The 24,305-nt window shown below is 45.6% G+C and overlaps 1 protein-coding gene across 2 annotated transcripts in view; it reads left to right on the top strand.

Annotated features, from left to right (window-relative positions):
* The window catches only part of ARK2C (arkadia (RNF111) C-terminal like ring finger ubiquitin ligase 2C), a 219,979-nt gene that overhangs the window by 178,896 nt on the left and 16,778 nt on the right, over positions 1-24,305 (top strand). For both annotated transcript variants that reach the window (XM_068251631.1, XM_068251636.1), the window contains exons 2-4: positions 4,181-4,490; positions 8,779-8,898; positions 15,251-15,380. In XM_068251631.1, coding sequence (XP_068107732.1) covers positions 4,181-4,490; positions 8,779-8,898; positions 15,251-15,380 — 560 coding nt within the window. The remainder of the gene's footprint in view (positions 1-4,180; positions 4,491-8,778; positions 8,899-15,250; positions 15,381-24,305) is intronic.

Raw genomic sequence — 24,305 nt, 5'->3', positions numbered from 1 at the left:
GGAGGGGCTGCTGTACATGGATGTTACACATGGAAGAGGGGGCTGCACATGGAATGGGAGGGGCACTGCTGTACATGGCTGATACACATGGCATGGGAGGAGGCTGCAGTACATGGATGTTACACATGGAAGAGGGAGCTGCACATGGAATAGGACACTTGGCTACAGAGGGGTGTGCCTAACGGCTCTTATAAATGTGGCAAATGCAAACTCTGTCCATTTATTGAGCATACCAAAAAGTTTGAGAATAGCACAGGGGACGTTGAATATGACATTAGAGCATTTATTAATTGCGACACAACCCGTGTCGTCTATATGATACAATGTCCCTGTAGGCTTAAATATGTCGGGAAGACTAAAAGGGCACTAAAGGAACGGGTCCTGGAGCACTTCGGTAAGATCAAAGGAGGTAAAGCAATAGGGGGCATTTATGAACATTATAGAGAATGTCACAATAATGATCTAAAAGGCACCCTGGTTAAAGGTATTTATAGGCTAAAGGTGTCCACAAGGAGAGGAGACTTTGATGAGGTGCTGTACTGCAAAGAAGCATCATGGATCTTTAAATTAAATACGGTAGCACCATTTGGCCTAAATGCCGAATTGGATTTGACTCCATTCTTGAGGATCCAAAGGTATAATTAATGTCATGGGATATGTGTGGAACCGCAATGGATGATTGGTGCCATGCAATAAAAGTGCCAGAAATTGAAAATTAAAACTAAAGAACTAAAATTCATAATCAGGGTAGGAATTAGATATATAGATTTGATGGCAACCATATGTGACATTGCTTTAGTGACCATATATGTACATATCTTTGATAGAATGGTTGCAGGCTCTTGGATTTATTCTTGTTATCGATGACTTTGTGTGGCAAGATGGACTATGGGCCTCACATTTGATATAAGAGTGGCTCCCTTTGCATGCCATCACCTTCCTAGATATGTGGAATCACGGACTTCCGATGTTGCAGTGGCCCCCTTTAAGATGAACTTGTGACGTCTGCTCGTCAGAGCAAAAAAGGTACTGACTTGAGGCTGATGCGTAGATATGGAGCCGTTAGCCCATCCCATTGCATGCTGTGCAATGAGCCACGGTGTGTACTTAGAGAGAAGGCGGGCTCTAGTGGACTATTCTTAATGAGCTCTTGCGTACATCGAAGCCACACCCTGATGAAGCGTCGTAAGTGACGCGAAACGTCGGTGGGCGGAGCCACGCAGCCCGGTCCTTGCTGCGCTTCCGTGTTGCGAGCGCATGGAATGGCGTTCCGTTCTTCCCGGAGGTCCGGTCGGAGTATAGCAGCTAACTAGACTGCCAGGATAAAGGTATCATAAATACCGAGGAGCACGAGCCGAGATGTGGCCCATTATCCATCCAATCACCTCACAGTGGAATCTAAAACGGCATACAGGAGTCTGGTGACAGGACGGACGCTAGTCAAACCACATGGTGAGACCCACCCTTTATTCCTCACTGATCAACATATGAACTGCATTACCCGTGGGGGAATGAATTTTTGCTAGCCCCCAGGCTCACTCAATTGTTTATGCATGGTGGACTACAACGGGAACGTAAATCCTTGTTTTCAGGAGGAGGAGAGAGAGAGAGAGGGGGGCCCCCACCATGTACATATATCAATTTTTCCATAGCGCATGGCACCAGTACGGAAGCGCGGCATGCTTGTGATGTGTGGATGGGTTATTCCCTTAAGCATTACCAAGCTGGCATATTTATTGTAGTGGCTGATTGATGGCTAAATGACAGTTTTGCTTACGCAATTTTAATTTTGAATCATGTGTGTTCTGTCCTATTGTGATTAATTGAGTAATTATTGTCCTTGATTTATTAATAATAAATTTTGATATTTTGCATATTAAGGTGGCCTGAGTACCCATATGTGTTCAGATTTCGAAGTTTAGTTAATGTATCAGGGTTGGCCCCGCCCACCATCCTTTATTTGGGTAAGATAGCAAATTGTCACAAGGATCATATCCACAGGCATTGTTTTGCCTGCCGATTCTCTATTCTTTACCATGGAATAGGAGGGGCTGCTGAACATGGATGATACACATGGAAGAGGGGGCTGCACATGGAATGGGAGGGGGCTGCTGTTCATGGATGTTACACATGGCAGAGGGGGCTGCACATGGAATGGGGGGGGGGGCTGCTGTACATGGATGTTGTTATAAACTGTTCTATATCACCTTGCTTCGACACCATTAACTTCTTACAGTTGCGTCTCACAGACTGTGAGATCACTTGACTCTCCACACAGCAAGCAGGAGATAGACTTTCTCAGGCTTCTTCAAGGTTTACGTTATTTATTCAAGAAACAGAAATACAGATAACTACAGTTCATCATATCCTGGCAAAGCAGATTTCCAGGTTGCGTTACAGCTGCGTGAGTACCTTCCTGCTGAAGGTACCCAGGTCTTCTTGTATCTACTCTATGTTACATCTAGACTACCTATGTACAGCATACCTTATATCAGATTACAGAAAGGAAGAACATACTTAGAGGTCCCAGTCAGCCTTGCGAGCTAGTGCGAAAGTAAGAAGCAGCATGAGCTCTGATCGCCCCCCTCGGTTTTAATACCGACTAGGAAAGAGTTAAATGTGACATCATATTTGCCCTCCCCTAGACCAGACTATTGGTTGGGCCACCTCGTGGTGTCATAATACCCACCCACTCGATTAATAATCAATGAGGCATTTGACCTACATGCAGAAATGTGGATGTTTACAAAACATGGCTGATGTTTATTGTTCTAGTGGTGGTACATGCCCAGGTCAGGGAGACCTGCGGCCTTGTTCAGAGAACAGCTTCTTGGTATGTTCTAGTTCTGCTGACAGAACTGCAGATTTTCTCTCTAAGAGAAAATCCCCTTAAAGGGCAGGTCTGCTCATCAAGCCTTTTTGACTAACTCAGTCCAAATAACTGAGGCCTACTTAAATTATAACAGATGTTACACATGGAGGAGGGAGCTGCACATGGAATTGGAGGGGAAGCTGCAGTACATGGATTTTGCACATGGCAGAGGGGGAAGCACATGGAATGGGAGGGGCTGCTGTACATGGATGTTGCACATGGCAGAGGGGGCAGCACATGGAATGGGAGGGGCTGCTGTACATGGATTTTACACATGGAAGAGGGGGCTGCACATGGAATGGGAGGGGCTGCTGTACATGGATGTTACACATGGAAGAGGAGGCTTCACATGGAATGGGAGGGGTTGCTGTACATGGATGATGCACATGGAAGAAGGAGCGGCACATGGAATGGGGGGAGCTGCTGTACATGGATGTTACACATGGAAGTGGGGGCTGTACATGGAATGGTAGAGGGGCTGCTGCACATGGATGTTACACATAGAAGAGGGTGCTGCCTGTGGCATGGGAGGGGCTGCTGTACATGGATGATACACGTGTAAGAGGGGGCTGTACATGGAATGGGAGGGGGCTGCTGCACATGGATGATACACATGGAAGAGGGGGCAGCACATGGAATGGGAGGAGGCTGCTGTACATGGATGATACACATGGAAGATGGGGCTGCAAATGGAATGGGAGGGGGGCTGCTGTACATGGATGTTACGCATGGAAGAGGGGGTTGCACATGGAATGGGAGGGAGCTGCGGCACATGGATGATACACATGGAAGAGGGGGCTGCACATGGAATGGGAGGGGGCAGCTGTACATGGATGATACACATGGAAGTGAGTGCTGCACATGGAATGGAAGGGGGGCTGCTGTACATGGATGTTACACATGGAAGATGGAGCTGCACAAGGAATGGGAGGGGGAAATAAGGGGCCACATTGGGCTTGATTCACAAAAGCGTGATAACTCAGTTATCACACCTAAAAGCTTTGAAAGTGCAAACTACTTAGCACCCTAGTTAGCACGTGCTAAGTGGCTTTTCACTGGCGTGCTAACACTTTGCACACTTTAGTGAATCAAGCCCATAGTATGTGTAGACCTCATAGATTAGGCAGGTATAATGTACAGATACAGTAGGTGCACGGGTGCAGGTAAGCAAAGCCATTCATTGGCGGTTTTCAGTCAGAGAATTTGCTTTATTCACTTTTGAATGTTGTTGCCGTATAACATGTAACAACTGCATTGTGCTCTCCACAACTGTCTGTAATTTCCTGCCCTCCTGTGTTTGCTTTGCAGGTGCCCCGTTTCAGCGTTCTCAGCACACCCACGCTACCTCCTGCCGCCACTTCCACCTGAGCCCGCAGCCACAGATCCCCGACTTCCCCATCCACCATCACCCGGTCCAGCCTCAGCAAGGCATGACGTCACACATAGCTACTGCACACCAGCATAATGGAGCACTGCACCAGCCCCTGCCACCTCTGCCGGGCCTACAGTTCCAAGAGGTGGCCGGACCTTCCTTCCTACCTCAGGCCCTACACCAGCAATACCTCCTCCAGCAGCAGCTCCTCGAGGCCCAGCACCGCCGCATGGTTCCTCACCACAGGTAGGTGGCGCTACACATCACTGAGGGTGCCCATGCATTACTGGATTCTCACGCTCGATCCACCATTCGATTCCATCATTTTATTGGATCGGGAGAGAACTGATTATGTTACATTCTGCTCCATCGATGGAAATTGAATGATATCTGCTCGAATCAGCCAATTTATGCAATTGGGCAGGATGGAAAATATTGGTCAGTCATGAAGAAATCGGCTACTGTTGATTTTGAGCAACACAGAATGGATTTTTGGTTTCAGAGCATGGAGGCACAACATCGTTTAAATCGATTAGTGAAGGGTCTCGCTTGCAGTGTGTGGGACACTGGTATATTGACTTTGTATCAACCACACTGTTAATGATTGCCCAATAAAGTCAATTGTTTATTCGTTTGGTGGAAAATCATGTAATGTATGGGCGATCTTAAAGGGAACTCAAGATGAGATGGGTATAAAAGGACTTCCGTGGCCAAATGTCAAAAAAAGCCAAGGCAGCCAGCTGAAACAGCTGAGAAATCAAATTACACCTGTGATTAGTCACTAATGAGGGGGAATCAGACAGACTACCCTGTTTAAATACATACAGGATTTATCTCTGTTTTTCTTCTGTCCTGTGCAAGAGTTCAGGTCCACTTTAAAAGCCCAGAGGGAGAGGCTGGGGGATCTGCTGTATATTTACTGATATATGTGGTGTCAGAATTCTAAAGGGCAGTAAGATCAGTTATACACTATATATACAGTACGTCATTGATCAGGGTTGTTTTATTATACATACAGTATATATGTTATTTCACTTATCCTTTAACCACTTAAAGAGAACCCGAGGTGGGTTTGAAGAATGTTATCTGCATACAGAGGCTGGATCTGCCTATACAGCCCAGCCTCTGTTGCTATCCCAAACCCCCCTAAGGTCCCCCTGCACTTTGCAATCCCTCATAAATCACAGCCACGCTGCTGACAAACAGCTTGTCAGAGCTGGCTGTGTTTATCTCTATAGTGTCAGTCTGCTGCTCTCCCCGCCTCCTGCAGAACTCCAGTCCCCGCCTGCATCCCTTCCCTCCCTGCTGATTGGAGGGAAGGGACGGGGGCAGGGACCGGAGCTATGCAGGAGGCGGGGGAGCAGCTGAGACTGACACTACAGATGTAAACAGAGCCTCACAGCATGGCTGTGATTTATGAGGGATTGCAGAGTGCAGGGGGACCTTAGTGGGGTTTGGGATAGCAACAGAGGCTGGGCTGTATAGGCAGATCCAGCCTCTGTATGCTGATAACATTCTTTAATCACACCTCGGGTTCTCTTCAAAGCCCCCCTCCACAGCGATATCCTGCCCTCCCTCTCCTTCCCTCCCCTCCTCACTATAGGCGGTACAGGACAGCGATCCGTCCTGTACCGCCTCAGATAGGCCTTTCTCCTTTACGGCGCTGTTGTGACAGCAGCGCCGTATGACGTAAACACTGGGGATTACTTCCCCGCATGTTTACATTTTGCCTGCGACCCGCGATCGGAGGCCCGCAGGCTGTTCACGGAGCCCCCCGCCGTGAACTGACAGGAAACGTTTCCATGGAAATCCACAAACGACCAGCCGCCGCCTATCGGTGTTGGCTGGTCGTTAAGTGGTTAAACTGCAATTATACATATGTTGATAAAGATGTACCGTAATCCGTTCAGTCCAGCTCTGCATATTGCTACAAATAATGCCACCTTTGCCTTGCATACCTTGTGAATTCAAATGCTTAGTTATCCACATAGGCCGGAACACAGTCTGTCAAGGGTTTCCTGTCACTCAGTTTATGCAGGTGTGGAAAGGAAGCACCAGCTGTTCCTAATCTGTGCCGGTACCTGGGCTGCCTGTACCGAAAATAGAGCAATACAGATTCCAGACCAGAAAACAGATACAACTTAGGTTCATAGCCAGTTCTGGAAATGAATAATTACTCTCAGTAAAATGTCTTTGTAACAGTGAACAGAGGTCTAGGCCATCTTTTTCACCTGTACTTTTATTTAGGTAAAGATCTTCTCAACAGGGCCAAGAGAAAAAGGCAACATGACTAGGTTTTTAGAGGACTAGAGATGACTGAGGACCTTTCTAAACATAATGAATTGTATGTGTAGTACGAATAATATATAGAACATCAGTAGCAAAGAAAAGAGTTGCATATTTTTATTTTCAGTTATATAACTTTATTTATAATGTTGCATCAGATTTTCACATCTGCATTTTAGGATCCATACTCTGTATTTTAAGCTGTAAAACAAAGTAGAGGTAATGGCCCTTTGAACTATCCCTACACTTATCTCAAGCTGTCTCTCACTGTTACTTAAACTCTTCAGATAACAGGAATGAGTTCCATTAAGACTAGCTCAGAGATGCTGTTTTGCATAGATAGCAAGGCAAGTTTTTTTTTAACTCTCCTTGTACTGGAAAACAATATGAGACTCTTTTGTATGCTACTTATGTTCTATTTATTATCCACTAGCTGATGGCGTTGCCCTGGTATGTATTTGGCTGGTGTTGGATCAGCTAACTTGTGACATTAAGGGCTCGTTCCCACTGTTGCGACGCGATTTCGGCCGCATTCCGACGCTTGTAAAAACGCATGCGGATGAGTTTCCGCATGCGTTTTTACCCGCGATTTCGCATGCGATTTCGCATGGCAGGGTGCCATGCGAAATTAACCATGACACTGCCAGGGCTAAATAAAATTGAAAAAGGTGCGAAAAAACGCATGTAACAAACGCATGCGTTTTTACTATTAAATACATTAGCGGCGATTCGCACGGATTCCCGACGCAGGCGAAATCGTTGGCTCTTTTGTGCGTTTTTTTCACGCTGAAAAAAACGCACCTCAACAACGCTACAGTGGAAACAGGCCCATCCACTTGCATTACATGTGCGGATCTGCATGCGTTGGACGCATGCAGATTCGCGATAGTGGGAACGAGCCCTGACAGTGCAAGAATGGCAGCAATTAAATATTACCCTTGAGAAGCAATAGGTAAATTTTGATTGGCTTTTGTAGGCTCAACTCACTTTCCTGGATATTAATCTCAGTCACCCAGTGACCAACTGTGCAAAGTTTAAGAACCCTGCCATTAACAGTGTAAGAATGGCTGCAGTTTACATTTTCCCAGTGAAATTTGTATTTGTCTCCGCCCACTGATTGCCCGGCTGCCTGTGTATGTATTTGGCTGGTGTTGGCTGCGTCCACTTTTTCCAACCCTAACACACAATTACTTAATGACCAAGTTTGTGAGCTTTGCGGTCTTTGACATCAATAATTTGCATTGAAATGAAATAAATCTGATTGGCTGTTTGTGGCCTCGCCCTCTTTTCTGATTTTAACCCCAGTCCCCCAATGACCAACTGTACCAGGTTTGAGGCTTGTGCCATTAACAGTGCAAGAATGGCAGCAATGTCATATTCCCCTTGAAAATCAATAGGTGAATTTTGATTGGCTTTTATAGGCTCCTCCCACTTTTCTGAATAATAATCCTAGTCTCTCAACGACCAACTGTGCAAAGTTTGAGAACCCTGCCATTAACAGAATGGCTGCTGTTTACATTTTCCCAGTGAAATTTGTATTTGTCTCCGCCCACTTTTTGGTTATGGGAATAAAAAGTATCCTATACTTTATTCCAGGTAATGTACTATGTGTGTGCCAAATTTCATTCAAATACGTTCAGCCATTTTTGCGTGATCGAGTAACAAACATCCAACCATCCGAACTTTCCCATTTATTATATTAGTAGGATACTACACATACAATTCATCATCTCATAATAAGTTTATTTTTGCTACAGCTTTGCTTTAAAGGACAACTGTATCAAGAGGAATAAGGAGGCTGCCATATTTATTTTCTTTTAAGCAATACAAATTGCCTGGCTGTCCTGCTGATCCTCTGCATGTAATACTTTTAGCCACAACCCCTGAACAAGCATGCAGCAGATCAGGTGTTTCTGACATTATTGTCCGATGTGACAAGATTAGCTGCATGCATGTTTCTGGTGTGATTCAGACACTACTGCAGCCAAATAGACCAGCAGGTCTGCCAGGCAACTGGTATTGTTTAAAAGGAAATAAATATGGCAGCTTCCATATTCTTCTCACTTCTGTTGTCCTTTAAGGAGCACCAGGGCACCTCTTGCTTCAGGGTATGATAGCCCCTAGTCTTGCTGCCGTGACCATTGCAAACAACCAATCATTATATTTTCTGAGTCTCATGGAGACAATGACATTGACTGTACATGAGATTTTATCCTATCTGTACTAAGGCGTGTGTGTTGTCCTGCAGGCGGACTCAGGAGCGAATGTCGGTCCATCCACAGCGGATACGCCCAGGCTTTGACTTCAACCAACAAGTGCAGATGCCCCAGCCTTTGGGGTCCCGCTACTTGGCTGAAGGGACAGACTGGTAAGTGGACCTCCTGAGCGGTAATTACAAACATCTGTGCTTGTCATAGTATTCATAGATATCTAACAGTATATGGTGGGAAAATTAATAATACTTCCATTGCTGTGATATTCATCATTGCCACAACTGCCGCTCATTGCCAGAGCTGGTAAGGGGGATTAAAAACAGGGAGTTTCTGTATAGCAGACACTGAAGTGAAAAGAAAATGATGATATAATATAATGTAGTACAGCTAAGAAATAAAACATTTGGAGCAGAGACATAAGTCTAATATTGTTTCCAGTACAGGAAGGGTTAAGAAATCCAGTTGTTATCTATGCAAAAAAGCCATTGAGCACCACGACTTTGAGAACTCTGTCTTCTGAAGCTTATAATCTCAACTGTCAGTCACTGTATTTTATTTTTCTCTCCAGAGGACAGGTCAATAGTTCACTGGCCTGCTCTGTAAAAGCATTTAGAATGCTGAGTAGTGTGTAAACTGCAAATGTTAGAGAATGATGCAATGGTATAAAAAACACTATAAACGGAAAATAAAAATATGAGAATATTTTCTTTGCTACTAATGTTCTAGTAATTATCCGTACTACACAACCAATTCATTATATCATTTTTTATCGCCTTGTGTTCCTGAGGTCTTTACCTGGGTTCCCCTCCCGTGACTGTAACAGGCTAAGAACGTTTTAAGACGACCTCTTTGGCTCCTCTTTGTCCTCTACACTTATAGTATGTTCGCCCCGAATGTGCTAGTGTTGGGGTGAAGTATAATAGAGCACCGCATTATAGGGGGTACTGTATAAAGAAGGAGCACATCAATAAAAATCCAGAGAATAAGGAGGCAGTATAACGAGCAGCACTATAATAATAAAGGGGTAGTGTATTAAGGAGCACTGTTATAGGGGAGCACTATAATTGTGAGGTCTATAGCAAGAAACACTAACATGCGCTAGTATAATAGGAAACACTGTAAGGACAAAACATGGAATGGGGGCTAAACAACAAGGCTGCTACAATGAATAACCACATAACTACATCAACTTTAAAAAAACATGCGTCCTGCAAAATAAGCCCCCCCCCCCCCCCCCCCCCCCCCTTAAACTGTCCCCGTGTCCCGCCACTGAAAGAAAGTAATGTACAATAACACTTTGCTGCTGCTCTGTATTACGGGGTGGCGGGGGCAATGTTGCTCCTCTGCATGCAAGCAGGGTTTCTACTCCGCGTACATTGAAAAGGCGAGCTTAAAATTTTGGGCACCCAGTAATCCCAATCCGCAACCCTCTCCCACGCCTAACCTTGTCCTTTCCTTCTCTACGCCTAACTTACACCATCCCCGCCGCCACAATCCCCATCTACACCTGACCTTAAAGAGACTATGTAACTAAATGTTGAGCCTTATTTCTTCTATCCTATAAGTTCCTATACCTGTTCTAATGTGGTCTGTCTTACTGCAGCCTTTTCTAGTTGCACAGTGGCTGTATTATGTATGTTATATAATCTAATCTTCTCTCCTTTGTCGGCTCAGCAGGAATGTGCTGCTCTGCTGTGATCGGGAGAAGCTAGGCACGCCCCCTGCAGGCGCCGGGCATGCACATGAGCAGCCCTACAATCCCCCCCACCCCCCGCGGCAGAGTACTGATAGGGGAATAGTGTCTGCTGTACAGCGCTGCAGGAGATCGCAGCGCTTTACAAAGGTATACAAAGGAGAATTACTTCCCCTTTCAGCGGAAAACGGCCTGCTTTGCTTCGTGAACCGGCAAGGAACGATCGCGCATGCGTTCCCTGCCAAACTGCAGCTCCAGGACTTGACGCCAATCAGCATTAGGTGGTCCTGGGGCTGCCACCGCGGTCACGCCCATTGGCAGATAGTTAAATACATACAGGGTGAATTTGTGTTAGGTTTTCCTTGTGTCCTGTGCACACCTAACTTTCACCATCCCCCACGCCCATGCCTAGCCTTAAGGGATATTGTAGGAGGGTCGGGGGGAAATGAGTTGAACTTACCTTGGGCTTCTTATGGTCCCCGCAGACATCCTGTGACCACACAGCCAGTCACCGATGCTCCGGACCCGCCTCCGGTTCACTTCTAGAATTTCAGACTTTAAAGTCTGAAAACCACTGTGCCTGCGTTGCCGTGTCCTCGCTCCCGCTGATGTCATCAGGAGCGTACTGCGCAGGCACAGACCATACTGGGCTCGTGCTATACACTCCTGGTGACATCAGCGGGAGCGAGGACATGGCTGCGCAGGCGCCGTGATTTTCCGACTTTAGTCTGAAATTACAGAAGTGAACTGGAGGCGGGGCCGGAGCATCGGTAAGTGGCTGCGTGCGCACAGGATGTCTGCGGGGGACCATTAGAAGCCCCGGGTAAGTTCAACTCATTTTCCCCCGACCCCCCCTACAGTATTCCTTTAAGTCTTTCTCCCCCATGCCTAACTGCAAAGCTGACACCATCCCCTGGGTTATGATCATGTGCCATATCATGTGATCAAAACTCAGAAGAGGATGTCGGGGTGCGGCGCCCCCAGTGGATGAGGAGGAGAAGCTGATCCAGCCACCCAGAACAGGCAAATATAAAGCAGCCCTTGCGCCGTTCTGCATAGCTGCATTAGGGCTGGTTCAGACGGACGCTTGCGGAGCGTTTACCGCAAGCGTTCGCAACGTCGCGGTAAACGCTCCCATTCAAGTGAATGGGAGCGTTTACACCGAGCTTTTGCGCGCTTTTACCCGAACGCAGCGTTCGGGTCCCGATTTTCGCGAGCGTTCGGGCTGCCCCTGGAAGCGACATGTTGCTTCCAGGGAGCGGCCAACCGCGACGGCTAATGTTCCCCGAGGGGAAGGAAAAAACGCGACCGCATCACGACGCGACTGAAGGCTACTGAAAGCCTGACCGCGCAGCCGCCGCAACGCCCCCAGACGCGACGCCACGCAGACGTCCGTCTGAACCAGCCCTTAGGCAGCAAAACGGTTTATGCCGTTAGTTGACGCCCTGTTACCTATTAGCTGTCACGAGATAATGCATACAGGACTGCTAGTGCTAACAGGTTCAGGTTGTCCCTCTTTTTTAATCTAAGTTGGGAGATGCCATGCTACCAAACTATAAAACAATAAAGATGTCTTCAATTTTTTTTCAGTGCAGAATTATTTATAATTGCATTCCTGTTAAAAGCAATCCTAAAAAAAACAAACAAACAAAAAAAAACCCCACGGGTGAAGTAGGGAAAGCTGTTCATTTTACTACACTCAATGATTCAGCGACTCGCTTAATTGGTTGCTCCGTCGTTAACACGCGCGCCAACATAAGGTGGAGTGATCCGGTGGCGCGGGAAGGTTCGGCGGATGCGGCGGCGCTGTACGACATTAAGTCTACAGCTTCTGTTAGAAAACAGATGGAGTTTCTGTTTCGAACATGATTTAGTGGCACCAGCTGTTCAGGCGCTCGCTCTCGCCGCGTGTTTACCAGAACAATTGAAGTTCTCTCCGGCACACAACGCTCCAAAAGTGTGCACAGCGTCCCCGCCCGCCATCACCTCTCCCGACCGCGCAAAAACAAACTCATTCCGGGCTCTCTTGTGAAATGTGGCTTACAAGAAAATGGAGGCAGTCCTGCCATTGTTCAGCACAGTAGTTCTGAAAAGGGAATAACAAAAAAAAAAAAAGTCCTTTCCAGTAAAGAATATACATTGCAGAGATTTCAGCAAGCAGTATTGATCAGGCCGCCTCCCTCCTGCTGCTCTATTGATGTTAAAGCGTTAGTGTTCTTAGTCTTAAGTGGGGTGGAAATGTCTTGAAACGAGGCCCTGATCAATAATGCAATGTACTTGCTTTACAGATTTTATCCCCAATTTAAGGTATTGACATTTTGCTTGCAGTATGCACAGTGTAAGCTGTTACTACTGCTACACTCTGAGATAAGATTTAATACTGTATCTAGTAGGGGGAGGGGGGGGGGGTAAATGATCGAAAGTAAGGTGCCCATTAACAGTCCAATTTTTTTCATCAGATGTGATCTTTTGACACACTTTTTACGATTGAATTGTACAGAAAACTGTGCAGTGTGTGGTGAAACGATTGTATGGTTAACTGGCACAGAAAATGTAGTTGATCCAAAAGCTAGATTTTACGATCATATCTGAAGAGAGAAAATGCCGTAATTGACCCGTTTATGGGAACAATCGATAATTACCTTCCGATTACTTACATTTGTAAAAAGGGCATCGAAAGATCGTACATGATGAAAAAGTTGTACCATTAATGGTCACCTTCTGGTAGATAAGGATTGTTTACCAAATCAATCTAGTTTAGTGTATGATATAAGAGTAAACAGAGGCGCCAGCAGGATAAAAGGTACTAAAAAGTTTAAAATTCCTCAGGAGGTGGTGGTGGACTCGCCTCCTTGAAGTAGACAAGATACTGTCAGCTTTTTAACAACAATAGGTTTATTTATATACTCCAGACAACCATGCAACGCGTTTCGCAGGTATGTTCCCGCTTCCTCAGGCAATAACAAATAGGAGTACACACAGTACAGTCTCAAGGTCACGATAAGCGCCTCTATGGTGACCTTCAGACTGTAGTGGTCACAATAAGCGCCACCATAAGCAGAGGCACTTATCGTGACCTTGAGACTGTACTCTGTGTACTCCTATTTGTTATTGCCTGAGGAAGCAGGACTATACCTGTGAAACGCGTTGCATGGTTGTCTGCAGTATATAAATAAACCTGTTGTTGTTAAAAAGCTGACAGTATCTTGTCTACTCCAAGGAGGCGAGTCCACCACCACCTCCTGAGGAATTTTAAACTTTTAGTACCTTTTATCCTGCTGGCGCCTCTCTTCACTCTTATATTACCAATATCCACCCCTGGTGGAGGGGTTGATCCCCATCTCTATTTTCCTGATCTACAGAGAGCGACTTTTAACCCTGAGTGAGGACAGGTCTAATCTCCTCACCTGCCTGTACAGTGGTTACCTAGGAGGTAACCCACTTTTGTGAGTATATACACTATATACTTTTCAATTCCAACCTATTGTTTTGCTTACTACACTATATTGGGCTCTCGATGTCCCCACTTTTGTTTATAGTTTAGTGTATGGCTAGCTGAACAGTCACACAGGTATGGAACTCCAGTCCTTGTGGGCCATATCCAAGCCCTACTGACAGAAGAGGAGCTCTGAGGTATAGGAATGTGGCGTATCTGAGCATTTGTTTCACGCAAGGTATACTGAGCACAGTATTCTGTCTGCTTCTGTTGCACAAATGATTACTGGTGTGGCAGGAGTGAATGTCACAGTCATGGCTCATACTCACGAGGGACTTTTGTCGCCCGTGAGTATGGGCCGCGCGCACCCCGAACTGTCGCTGATGTCGCCAGGCGATTGAAAAGTTCAATCGCCTGGCGACAGTCGCCACCGCAACTCCGCCGCAGCTGTCGCTAGTCCGCGTGAGTACGCGGACTAGCGGCAGCAACCTCCATTGAGGTATGAAGAGCTTCCGGCGGAGGGAGGAGGAACGTCGGCGACAGCTTCCGTCATGCCGCTGGTCCCTCTTCCGCGTGTGTACGCGGAGGGACCTGGCGAGGAGCTGTCGCCAGCCTGTCGCCCACACGCTCACGTGTGCTGGCGACAGGCAACATTTGCTGCCCGTGAGTATGGGCCAATAGTTTTCGCTTTAAATGCACCCTGTGTCCCTCCCTTTCAATCACACTTGATGTAGCTGAAGCTTTTCTATAACCCTGGAGAATATGTCACATGACAAACATTTGGCCACATGAAAAAGCAAAACTCTCCTGTTCAAGTGACAGGTAATACACTTCAAAGCAAAATGGCAAACTGGCAAAACATACAATAAAAAGACTCTCCTAACTTCTAGTTGTAGTATAGCTATCATGCCTGTCTTTATCCCAAAGTAATGTCATTTGTGTTAAAAACACAATTTCCCACAGTGCAGTTAGTGCAGGTGGCAGCCATTATGCATGGTTGAGTCATATCCTGTTCAGTGGAAACTGTACATATTAAATCTTTGGAGCTGTCACCTTGAAGCTCTAGCTCTTTTTTGCTTGATTAGCTGTGTGAAGCTTACCTCTCCCTACATCAGAGACAAATATCCCTGGCCTGGAGCAGGATGAGCTGAGTTCCTATCTGTGTAATCACATAAGGCTCCCATGGAATGGGAAAGTAAATATTTTAACCATTTCAGCGGTGCCAATGCACGTTAGAAGATTTTAAGTACACAAACTTTTTAAAAGCTGTGATGGTTTCAGAGTAAGGTGCAGCCTAACAGTTTGGCTTTCCACTTCCTGTTTAAAAGACATGATACCCTTTGTACTGTCTGATAATAAATCCCACCTTCTTTTTCAGGGACCTCAGTGTGGATGCCGGGTTGACACATGCGCAGTTCCAGGTCAGACCTGTTCCTCAACACTACCAACATTACTTAACGAACCCACGGCTTCACCACTTCCCAAGGACCACGTCCCTCACGCAGATGGTAAGAGCAATTTTATATGTTGGACTTCTTCCCTTGATACGCACCGCTACTGTTTCAGGGACAGATGTATGAAGTGGTTCCATGCCTGGGCAGAAGAAGCTGCTCCTTGTTAGACAGTGTGGGCTTATACATGAGACGTCAGAAGTCTGTGCTCGGCTTAGAACCCTAAGATCCGCTGAGAAGTTATAAAATAGAAGACAGATCAAGAAATGATTGATACTCACCATATAATTCATTCATTTTGCTTGATCCACCGCGAGCCTGTAGGTCAGCATCTTTACAGCTAGCCGGCATTCAAAAAAAAAAATAGACAGAACCAACTGCCCTTGTCTATAAACACAACAGGAGAAAGAGGCTCCCATATAAAATAAAAAAATTTAAAGGGGCACTATGGTGAAAAATTGTAAAATTTAAAATATGTGCAAACATAGACAAATAAGAAGTACGTTTTTTCCAGAGTAAAATGAGCCATAAATTACTTTTCTCTTATGTTGCTGTCACTTACAGTAGGCAGTATTAATCTGACAGAAGTGACAGGTTTTGGACTAGTCCATCTCTCCATTCTCAGCAAGGCTTTTATTCTTTATAAGGATATTCCCTAAAAAAGATTTAAACAATTATGCTGGCCAGCTTCCCTGCTTGCTGCACAGTTTTTGGCAGTTGGACAGAGCAACTGCCATTCACTAAGTGCTTTTAAAAAATAAATAAATCCCCAAGAATCCCTTATGAAGAGATGGACTAGTCCAAAACCTGTCACTTCTGTCAGATTTCTTCTACCTACTGTAAGTGACAGCAACATAGGAGAAAAGTAATTTATGGCTCATTTTACTCTGGAAAAAACGTACTTCTTATTTGAATATGTTTGCACATACCGGTATTTTAAATTTTACAATTTTCGCCATAGTGCTCCTTTAAAAGCAATAAAATCTGAAAATAAAGAGGTGGCTTACCTTCTGCCTGAAGGAGTTAACCATTTAGGTATGTAGGTGACAGTTTCCCTCCAGTCGTGACCTATAGCATAACCCTCACTGATAAGGAATTACAGGAAACTATTTCTTTGCACAGACCAGCTTCTGAGTGCAGGGGATAGATAAAAAGGTCATTAGTTCCTATATTTTAGCTTCTGGGACAGCATATGAGACAATACAAGATTAAACATAATTTTTTAAACTTTTAACTCATACACCGAAAAAGAAACTGCAGGATTCTAAAAAAAAAAGGTAATTTTTAGGATTAGGAGGATATAGGGATACAGTTGTTTATCTTATCATTATTTATTTTCACTTGGAGTGTCCTTTAAAGTACATACAAGTATTGTAAAATATACGCTACAGGGCTGAGTTATAAGGTGGCAAACAGTTTGTGCAGGGAATCAAATGGGGAAATCAATAAGTGTATGAGAACAGGGCAGGGCTGGGGTGTGCCTGTGCCTCCCCAAGTGCCCTCCCCCTCGCCCTGCCATATGCTAAATCAGTGGTCCTCAAACTACCGCCCGCGGGCTGAATGTGCCCCTCCCCCTTCCGAGGCTTTTTCACTGGCCCCCAAACACAAAATGTAAAGCTTATGGATGTGGCCCACTCCACCTTTAAATATTGGCGGCCCGCATATAGCAGTGCTGGCACCGCCCATCCACATACTGTAGAAGCCAGCGAGTAATATAATGATCCAATAATGCATTTAGATAGATTTCCAATACATTTAATTCAAAAATCTATTGGAAATCTGTTCCTAGTGTGTGGCACACATCAGATAGATTCCTGTTAGATTCGACTTGACAGAAATCTATCTGATGATCGAATCTGCTGCAAATCTATAAGTGTATGGCCACCTTTAGAGAAATCTCCTTAATTGGCACCTTGACAGACTGACAAATATATTCTGCTGAAAACTAAAAAAAAAAAAAAGAAGACATAGGGTATTACCTGGGGAGATTTGCTAATCAACAGCAACAGTGCTCCTGTTGGCCTCTAGAGGGCACTTTCTTCTCGCATCAATTTTGTAATTTTTATAGGAATGACTGTAATTACACTACCTTCTATTTTATACTGTATACTAGTGGACCTAAGCCCATTTAAAAACGGGCTAGGTATGTCGCTGTGCATGCGCACGCCGCGCAAGCACATTTCCGCCGCCGGCCCGTCCGCCCCTTCTCCCGTCATCGCTCGCCGCACGTCACTCGCCCTCAATGTCTCTGCGTCCCTGCACATGCGCAGAGCGCATGTGGGACACACACAGGGACATGGGACGCAGAGACATTAGGGCTTTATTATAGAGGATAATGTTGCTTACTATACTGTAATAATGTACTAAGGGTGGAAGTCTAACCACTGTAGAATGCATCTTGTACTGTTATTAATAGGCCAGTAATATACACTGAGATATAATTAACACATCTTGCCCTGTTTAAAGGACCTCTGTCACTAAAATCTTAACCACTTCACCACTGAGGGGTTTTACCCCCTGAGCACCAGAGCAATTTTCACCTTTCAGCGCTCCTTCCATTCATTCGTCTATAACTTTATTATTACTTATCGCAATGAAATGAACTATATCTTGTTTTTTTCGCCACCAATTAGGCTTTCTTTAGGTGGGACATTATGCCAAGAATTATTTTTTCTAAATGTGTTTTAATGGGAAAATAGGAAAAATGTGGGGAAAAAAATAATTATTTTTCAGTTTTCGGCCATTATAGTTTTTAAATAATGCATGCTACTGTAATTAAAACCCATGAAACGTATTTGCCCATTTGTCCCGGTTATAAAACCATTTAAATTATGTCCCTATCACAATGTTTGGCGCCAATATTTTATTTGGAAATAAAGGTGCATTTTTTTCAGTTTTGCGTCCATCCCTAATTACAAGCCCATAGTTTATAAAGTAACAGTGTTATACCCTCTTGACATAAATATTTAAAAAGTTCAGTCCCTAAGGTAACTATTTATGTATTTTTTTTAATTGTAAATTTTTTATTTTTTTTTTAATTACAAAAAAAATAAAAATGGGGAGTGTGGGAGGTAATGAGTTAATTTTATGCGTAAAAGTCATTTATTTGTATGTGAAAAATGTGTAGGGTGTAGTTTACTATTTGGCCACAAGATGGCCACTGTAACTTTTTGTTTTAATGCGACCTCCAAGCTTCCTTCCGGAAGCTTGGAGGAAGTATAAGGAGGCTGGACACGTGAGTTTTTTCTCACAATGATCGCGCTGCCCATAGGAGAGCAGCTGATCATTGCGGGGCTTAGATCAACGAACGGGAATGGATTTTCCCGTTCATTGATCTCTGGGCGAGCGGGCGGCGGCGGTTTTACTAGCGGCGGGCGGCGTGTTTACGAGCGGGAGCGCGGGCAGCGTCGGGAACGCGGAAAGTACGTGTTTCTCCGTCCCTGGTTTTTAAAGGATGATAAAAGGGGCGGAGAAATACGTACGCGCGGGGGTAAAGTGGTTAAAATTTTAAATACATGTAAACATAAACAAATAAGAAGTACGTTTTTTTCAGAGTAAAATAAGCCATAAATTACTTTTATGCTATATTGCTGTCACTTACAGTAAGTAGTAGAAATCTGACATTACCGACAGATTTTGGACTAGCCCATCTTCTCATGGGGGAGGGGTGTCTCAGGGTTTTTTTTTATTTTTAAGAGCAGTTAGTGAATGGCAGTTGCTCCATCCAACTGCCAAAAAAAGTTTACGGTGAACAGGGAGGCTGGCCAGCATCTTTGTATAAATTTTTCAGGGAATATAGTAAAGGTCATGCTGAGAATCCCCTATGGAGAGATGGACTAGCCCAAAATCTGTCAGATTTCTAATACTTACTGTAAGTGGCAGCAACATAGGAGAAAAGTAATTTATGGCTCATTTTACTCTGAAAGAAATAAACTTATTTGTATGTGTTTTAAATTTTAAGATTTTCGTGACAGTTCCTCTTTAAGGGAAGGGCATTGACGGCTTACATAAACCATCCCGCTCTTTTATCCTGTGTGTCCCACACCCTTTGCCAATATAGAGAGTGTATTGGCTTTTAGATGTCACAGAGCCTTTGGAGGTGATTAAGTAGGATAGGCGGAGCCAGGACAGAAAGAGAAACTACCTCCGTCTACTTGTGGGGGGAGCTATCTACTGAACTGCTGAAAAAGCCTTAGCTTGTCCATTGAGTGGATTTTCTTTTTCTGATGGTAACCTTGCCAGTCAAATTACAACCTGCTCCCCTACTCTTTATCACCCATATAGTTATCCTACCTGCCTTTGACCCAAAGTTTAGTCATCTTTGCAAAAGGGACAATTCCCCAGCAGGTTACAGCATAGCACCGTACTGAAAGCAGCTAGATTGCATGGCTGTGTTATATGTAGTTCTGTCATAGGGCTGTACAGTGAGTAGAGACAGAAGTCTGCTGGATCATTGCAGCTGTACCCGTGGCCAGGCCAGCTGTGCAAGGAGCATTTTGCGCCTGTGCAGTTATTTTAGGCTTGTAATTGGCAGGCACAGAATGCTCCCGGATACAGGAGAGTGAGAAAGAAGTGGCATGGCCAGTAGTGGGCAGCAGAGGAACAGATGAGACCTGATAGACACAGAGGGAGCTGACAAACTATAGGGAGCTGGAGGAAGCCCCAGGTAAGTATAACTGCCTGTGTTTATTACGTCTCGGGTATTCTTTAAGTCACTGCATTTGTCGCATGCTTGTTTCAGGTGGATGATTCAGACATTACTGATGCATGAAAGATCAGCAGGATGCCAGACAGGCATTGTTTTAGGTATTGTTTAACAGGAAATAATTATGGCAACTTCCATATCCCTCTCACTTTAGGTGTCCTTTAGCACTCTTGTTATTATCAGGAACACAGATACACCTACAGGATCTATGCGGGGAACTCGCATACAGCGCAGAGCCTGAGTGTCTGTGTCATCTTCCATCATCCATTCACGATGGAGTCCTGATTCACTTACCCAGCAAAATCCGGGGAGATTCCTATTCTCTCTCTTGTTACAATAGCAGCCCGCTGTGATGCCTGTCAGTACCGCGGGAGAGGCCCAGTCACCTGCTGCTTCCTGCCTGGCTTGATGGCTCATGCTCACAGCTTCCTTAAAGGGCATCCACTGTCTTTGTAAAGATTTTTTTAGACGTGGATGTGAATAAGCTGGCTGTGAGAAGAATCGCTGTAAATGCCCCCTGCTTCTGAAAGTGCGCACAGAGATCAAACTTTTGACAGCCGAGAGGACTCTTTGTAAATAGTTTTGACTGTCAGATTAATGACTGTACAAGCATCCCTCTACCCCCTCAGGCGGAAACCGATCAGTGGAGCATTCAGCTAATTGCTTTGTGCCCCAGGTGGGCTTCCTGCCTCTCCTACCCGTCACCTCTCCATAAGATGGTACATCCTGCTCAAATGAGCCAAACATGGGTGAACTCTACCACCTAGGTTCTCAACTTATGGTACAGGTAACCCAGGAGGTACTTTAGCTAAGTAGGTATGTTCAGACCGCGTGTTGACTTGGGTGCAGGGAGAAGCCGAAAGTTGGCTCTCCCTGTGTTAGGTAATCTTGGGTAATATAACAGATATATTACCCTACTACCACTTAAGGACCAGGGGTGTTTTGGTTGATCTGTGCTGCATGGGCTCTTCAGCCAACCGGAACAGATCAGGTTTAGGCAGCGCGATTAGACTTCCCCCCTTTTTTCCCCACTAGGGGGATGTCCTGCTGGGGGAGTCTGATCGCCACCGCTCATGTGTGCCTAGTGGGGGGGGGCTCCTCAAAGCCCCCCTCCACAGCGCTATTCCCCGCCTCCCTCTCCTTCCCTCCCTCTCCTATTGTCTGTGGGCGGCACAGGACGGCGATCCGTCCTGTACCGCCTCTGATAGGCTTCAGCCAATCAGAGGCCGGGGATCGCCGATCTTCTTTACGGCGCTGCTGCAACAGCAGCGCCGTGCGACGTAAACACCGGGGATTTCTTCCCCGCGTGTTTACATTTCGCCTGTGAGCCGCGATCGGAGGCTCGCAGGCTGTTCGCGGAGACACCCTCCGTGAACTGACATGGCACTCCATGGAAACACCACTGCGACCTGCCGACGCCTATCGGCGTTAGGCGGTCGTTAAGTGGTTCAAAGCAACAAGTTTTGAATCAGGATGATACCATTTATTGGCTACCTTAAAAGAATAATAGAAGCAGTAGAATATTGTACCGTGATAGCCATCAGTAAAAGCAAGAAGTTTTAAATCAGGATGATACCATTAATTTGCTAACTTAGAGATGAATAAGAGTAAGCTTTCGGCTTTTAAGCCTTCGTCAGACTTACCGGTATGTATCTCTAAGTTAGCAAATTAATGGTATCATATATATATACCTGATTCAAAACTTCTTGCTCTTAGAAGAATAAGAAGAGTAAGTTTTCAGCTATATTGCCTTCCTCAGACTTCACTCCTGTTTGCTTACAAGATGTTAGAACAAACAGCTATATACATGCAACATCAAAAGGGATACATAGATTTTTTGCAAGCATAAATAAATACATTTCGCTAAGATGCCTTAAATAAAACAACTTATTACCAATCAGAGGCATAACTAGACTTAACAGGGCCCCCCTACAAAAATAATAGCATGGGGCCCCCTTGGTCCCCGAACCCCATGCAGGTCACGTGATCGGGAGCCGGGAAATGGCAGAAGAGAGTGTTCTGCTGTTCAGGAACATCTGCAAGCAGAAAAAAATTATACATGCCCTTCACATGGTTTTTGTGAATGAACAGGAACTTTTTTTGCTAATTGGCTGCACTTACAGTTGGGGAGAGGAAGGAGGAGGGCCCCCCCCAAAAGCCTCCAGGCCCCCCTGCGATGGCAGGGGTTGCAGGGGTGATTGCTGCGCTCATGTTACCAATAATCCAGGGTAGGTCTGAACGATTTTAGGAAAAGATTGAATCGCACGATTTCTGTCAAAAATTGCGATTTCGATTCACGATTTTCTTCAAATCCAGCTTTAGCACTAAATTCACAATGTACACAGTAACATTTACAAACATGCAGTGACAGAAAATAACATAATACTATCAAATTGGTAGTATAATGTCATTGTCTGTCATGTTTGTAAACCTTACTGCATTATGTGAATTTAGGTGAGAGACTAGGGAAGGCGTGATCACAACGTGATTGCCGCAAGACTACAGGCAGCAGGCCCTAACACAACAGAACCACAATTTGGCTTATGATAGATAGATAGATAAAAAAAAATTGTATGCATATTCTGCTGTGTGTATGCAAGATGATATGTGCTGGGCAGTGGGCACTGTGCATTTGAGCTGAGGTGACTGATGTGGCACATACAAGGTGTCAGGGGCACATAACTGATGTACAAACTCTTGCCTGACAGTACTGTTGCCCGCCCAGCTGATAACGCACTAGGCTAGGCGGAGGGAAACAGAGCGAGAGCCTGTGGGCGGAGTTTGCCGCCCGCCCAGCTGATGAGGTATTAGGCTGGGCAGAGCGAGAGCCTGCTGCGGCCGCCCGCCCTCCCAGCCAATGACGTGCTAGGCAAGGCGGAGGGTGATGACGTAGGCGGTGGAGGTGGCCACAAGGAAGGAGATAATGAGAGCCGCTAAGTCGCCGCTACGGAGCGGCAAGCGGGAGACAGACTGCCGGCCTGAAATGGTACACTGCTGCACAGCAGGAGGGGAAATCGTGAGAAATCGCCACATTCGCGATCACGGAATCGTCGTTTTCGCGATTTCGGTCTAAAAACGATAAATCGTTCAGGCCTAATCCAGGGACTTTAATCCAGGGACTTTATCTGATTGCCATTTGGAGCTGAGAAGGAGTTTTTTTCCAATTTTAGCGCTAATTGGTCAATGCCTTATAAGAGTTGTTCACCTTCCTCTGGATCAACTGAGATACGTGAGGATGCAGGAAAGTGTTGTACTGTATTTTCTGGTTGAACTCGATTGATGGATGTCTTTTTTCAACCATGTAAAACGTGTTTCAGTAATGGGTGTCTGCGATGGGTGCCTGTGATGGGTGTCTGCGATGGTTGTCTGCCCTGGGTGTCTGGAATTAATGGCTGGGCTGTCTGTGATGGATGTTTGCGATGGTTGTCAGTGATGAGTGTCTGGGATGGGTGTCTGTGATGCTTGTCTGGGTTAGGTGTCTGCAATGGGTGTCCCTGCTACTAGCAGTCCGATGGTTGCTGTGTATCTGGGATGTGTGTCTATGATGGTTGCTGTTCCTTGTCCAGTAGTCTCTCGTAGTTCTCTGCCAGTTCTGGAGACCCTGCTGGGTTGAGGCATGATGATGATGATGTATCTGTGATGGGTCTCTGTGATGGTTGTCCTTGTCCACTAGTCTCCCGTAGTTCTCTGCAAGTTCTGGAGACCCTGCTGGGCTGAGGCATGTAGGATGATGATGTTGTGTTTGGGCTGTGTGTCTGTGATGGTTGTCCCTTGTCCAGTAGTCTCCCGTAGTTCTCTGCCAGTTCTGGAGACCCTGCTGGGCTGAGGCATGTAGGATGATGATGTTGTGTTTGGGCTGTGTGTCTGTGATGGTTGTCCCTTGTCCAGTAGTCTCCCGTAGTTCTCTGCCAGTTCTGGAGACCCTGCTGGGCTGAGGCATGTAGGATGATGATGTTGTGTTTGGGCTGTGTGTCTGTGATAGTTGTCCCTTGTCCAGTAGTCTCTCGTAGTTCTCTGTCAGTTCTGGAGACCCTGCTGGGCTGAGGCATGTAGGATGATGATGATGTGTCTGGGATAGGTGTCTGTGATGGTTGTCCCTTGTCCAGTAGTTCTCTGCCAGTTCTGGAGACCCTGCTGGGCTGAGGCATGTAGGATGACGATGATGTGTCTGGGATAGGTGTCTGTGATGGTTGTCCCTTGTCCAGTAGTCTCTCGTAGTTCTCTGTCAGTTCTGGAGACCCTGCTGGGCTGAGGCATGTAGGATGACGATGATGTGT

The sequence above is a fragment of the Hyperolius riggenbachi genome, chromosome 1 (assembly GCF_040937935.1).
Source record: "Hyperolius riggenbachi isolate aHypRig1 chromosome 1, aHypRig1.pri, whole genome shotgun sequence".
In the NCBI taxonomy this organism is placed as follows: domain Eukaryota; kingdom Metazoa; phylum Chordata; class Amphibia; order Anura; family Hyperoliidae; genus Hyperolius; species Hyperolius riggenbachi.
The sequence above is the reverse complement of the archived record's forward strand: the minus strand, read 5'-3'. Positions and strand labels throughout refer to the sequence as shown.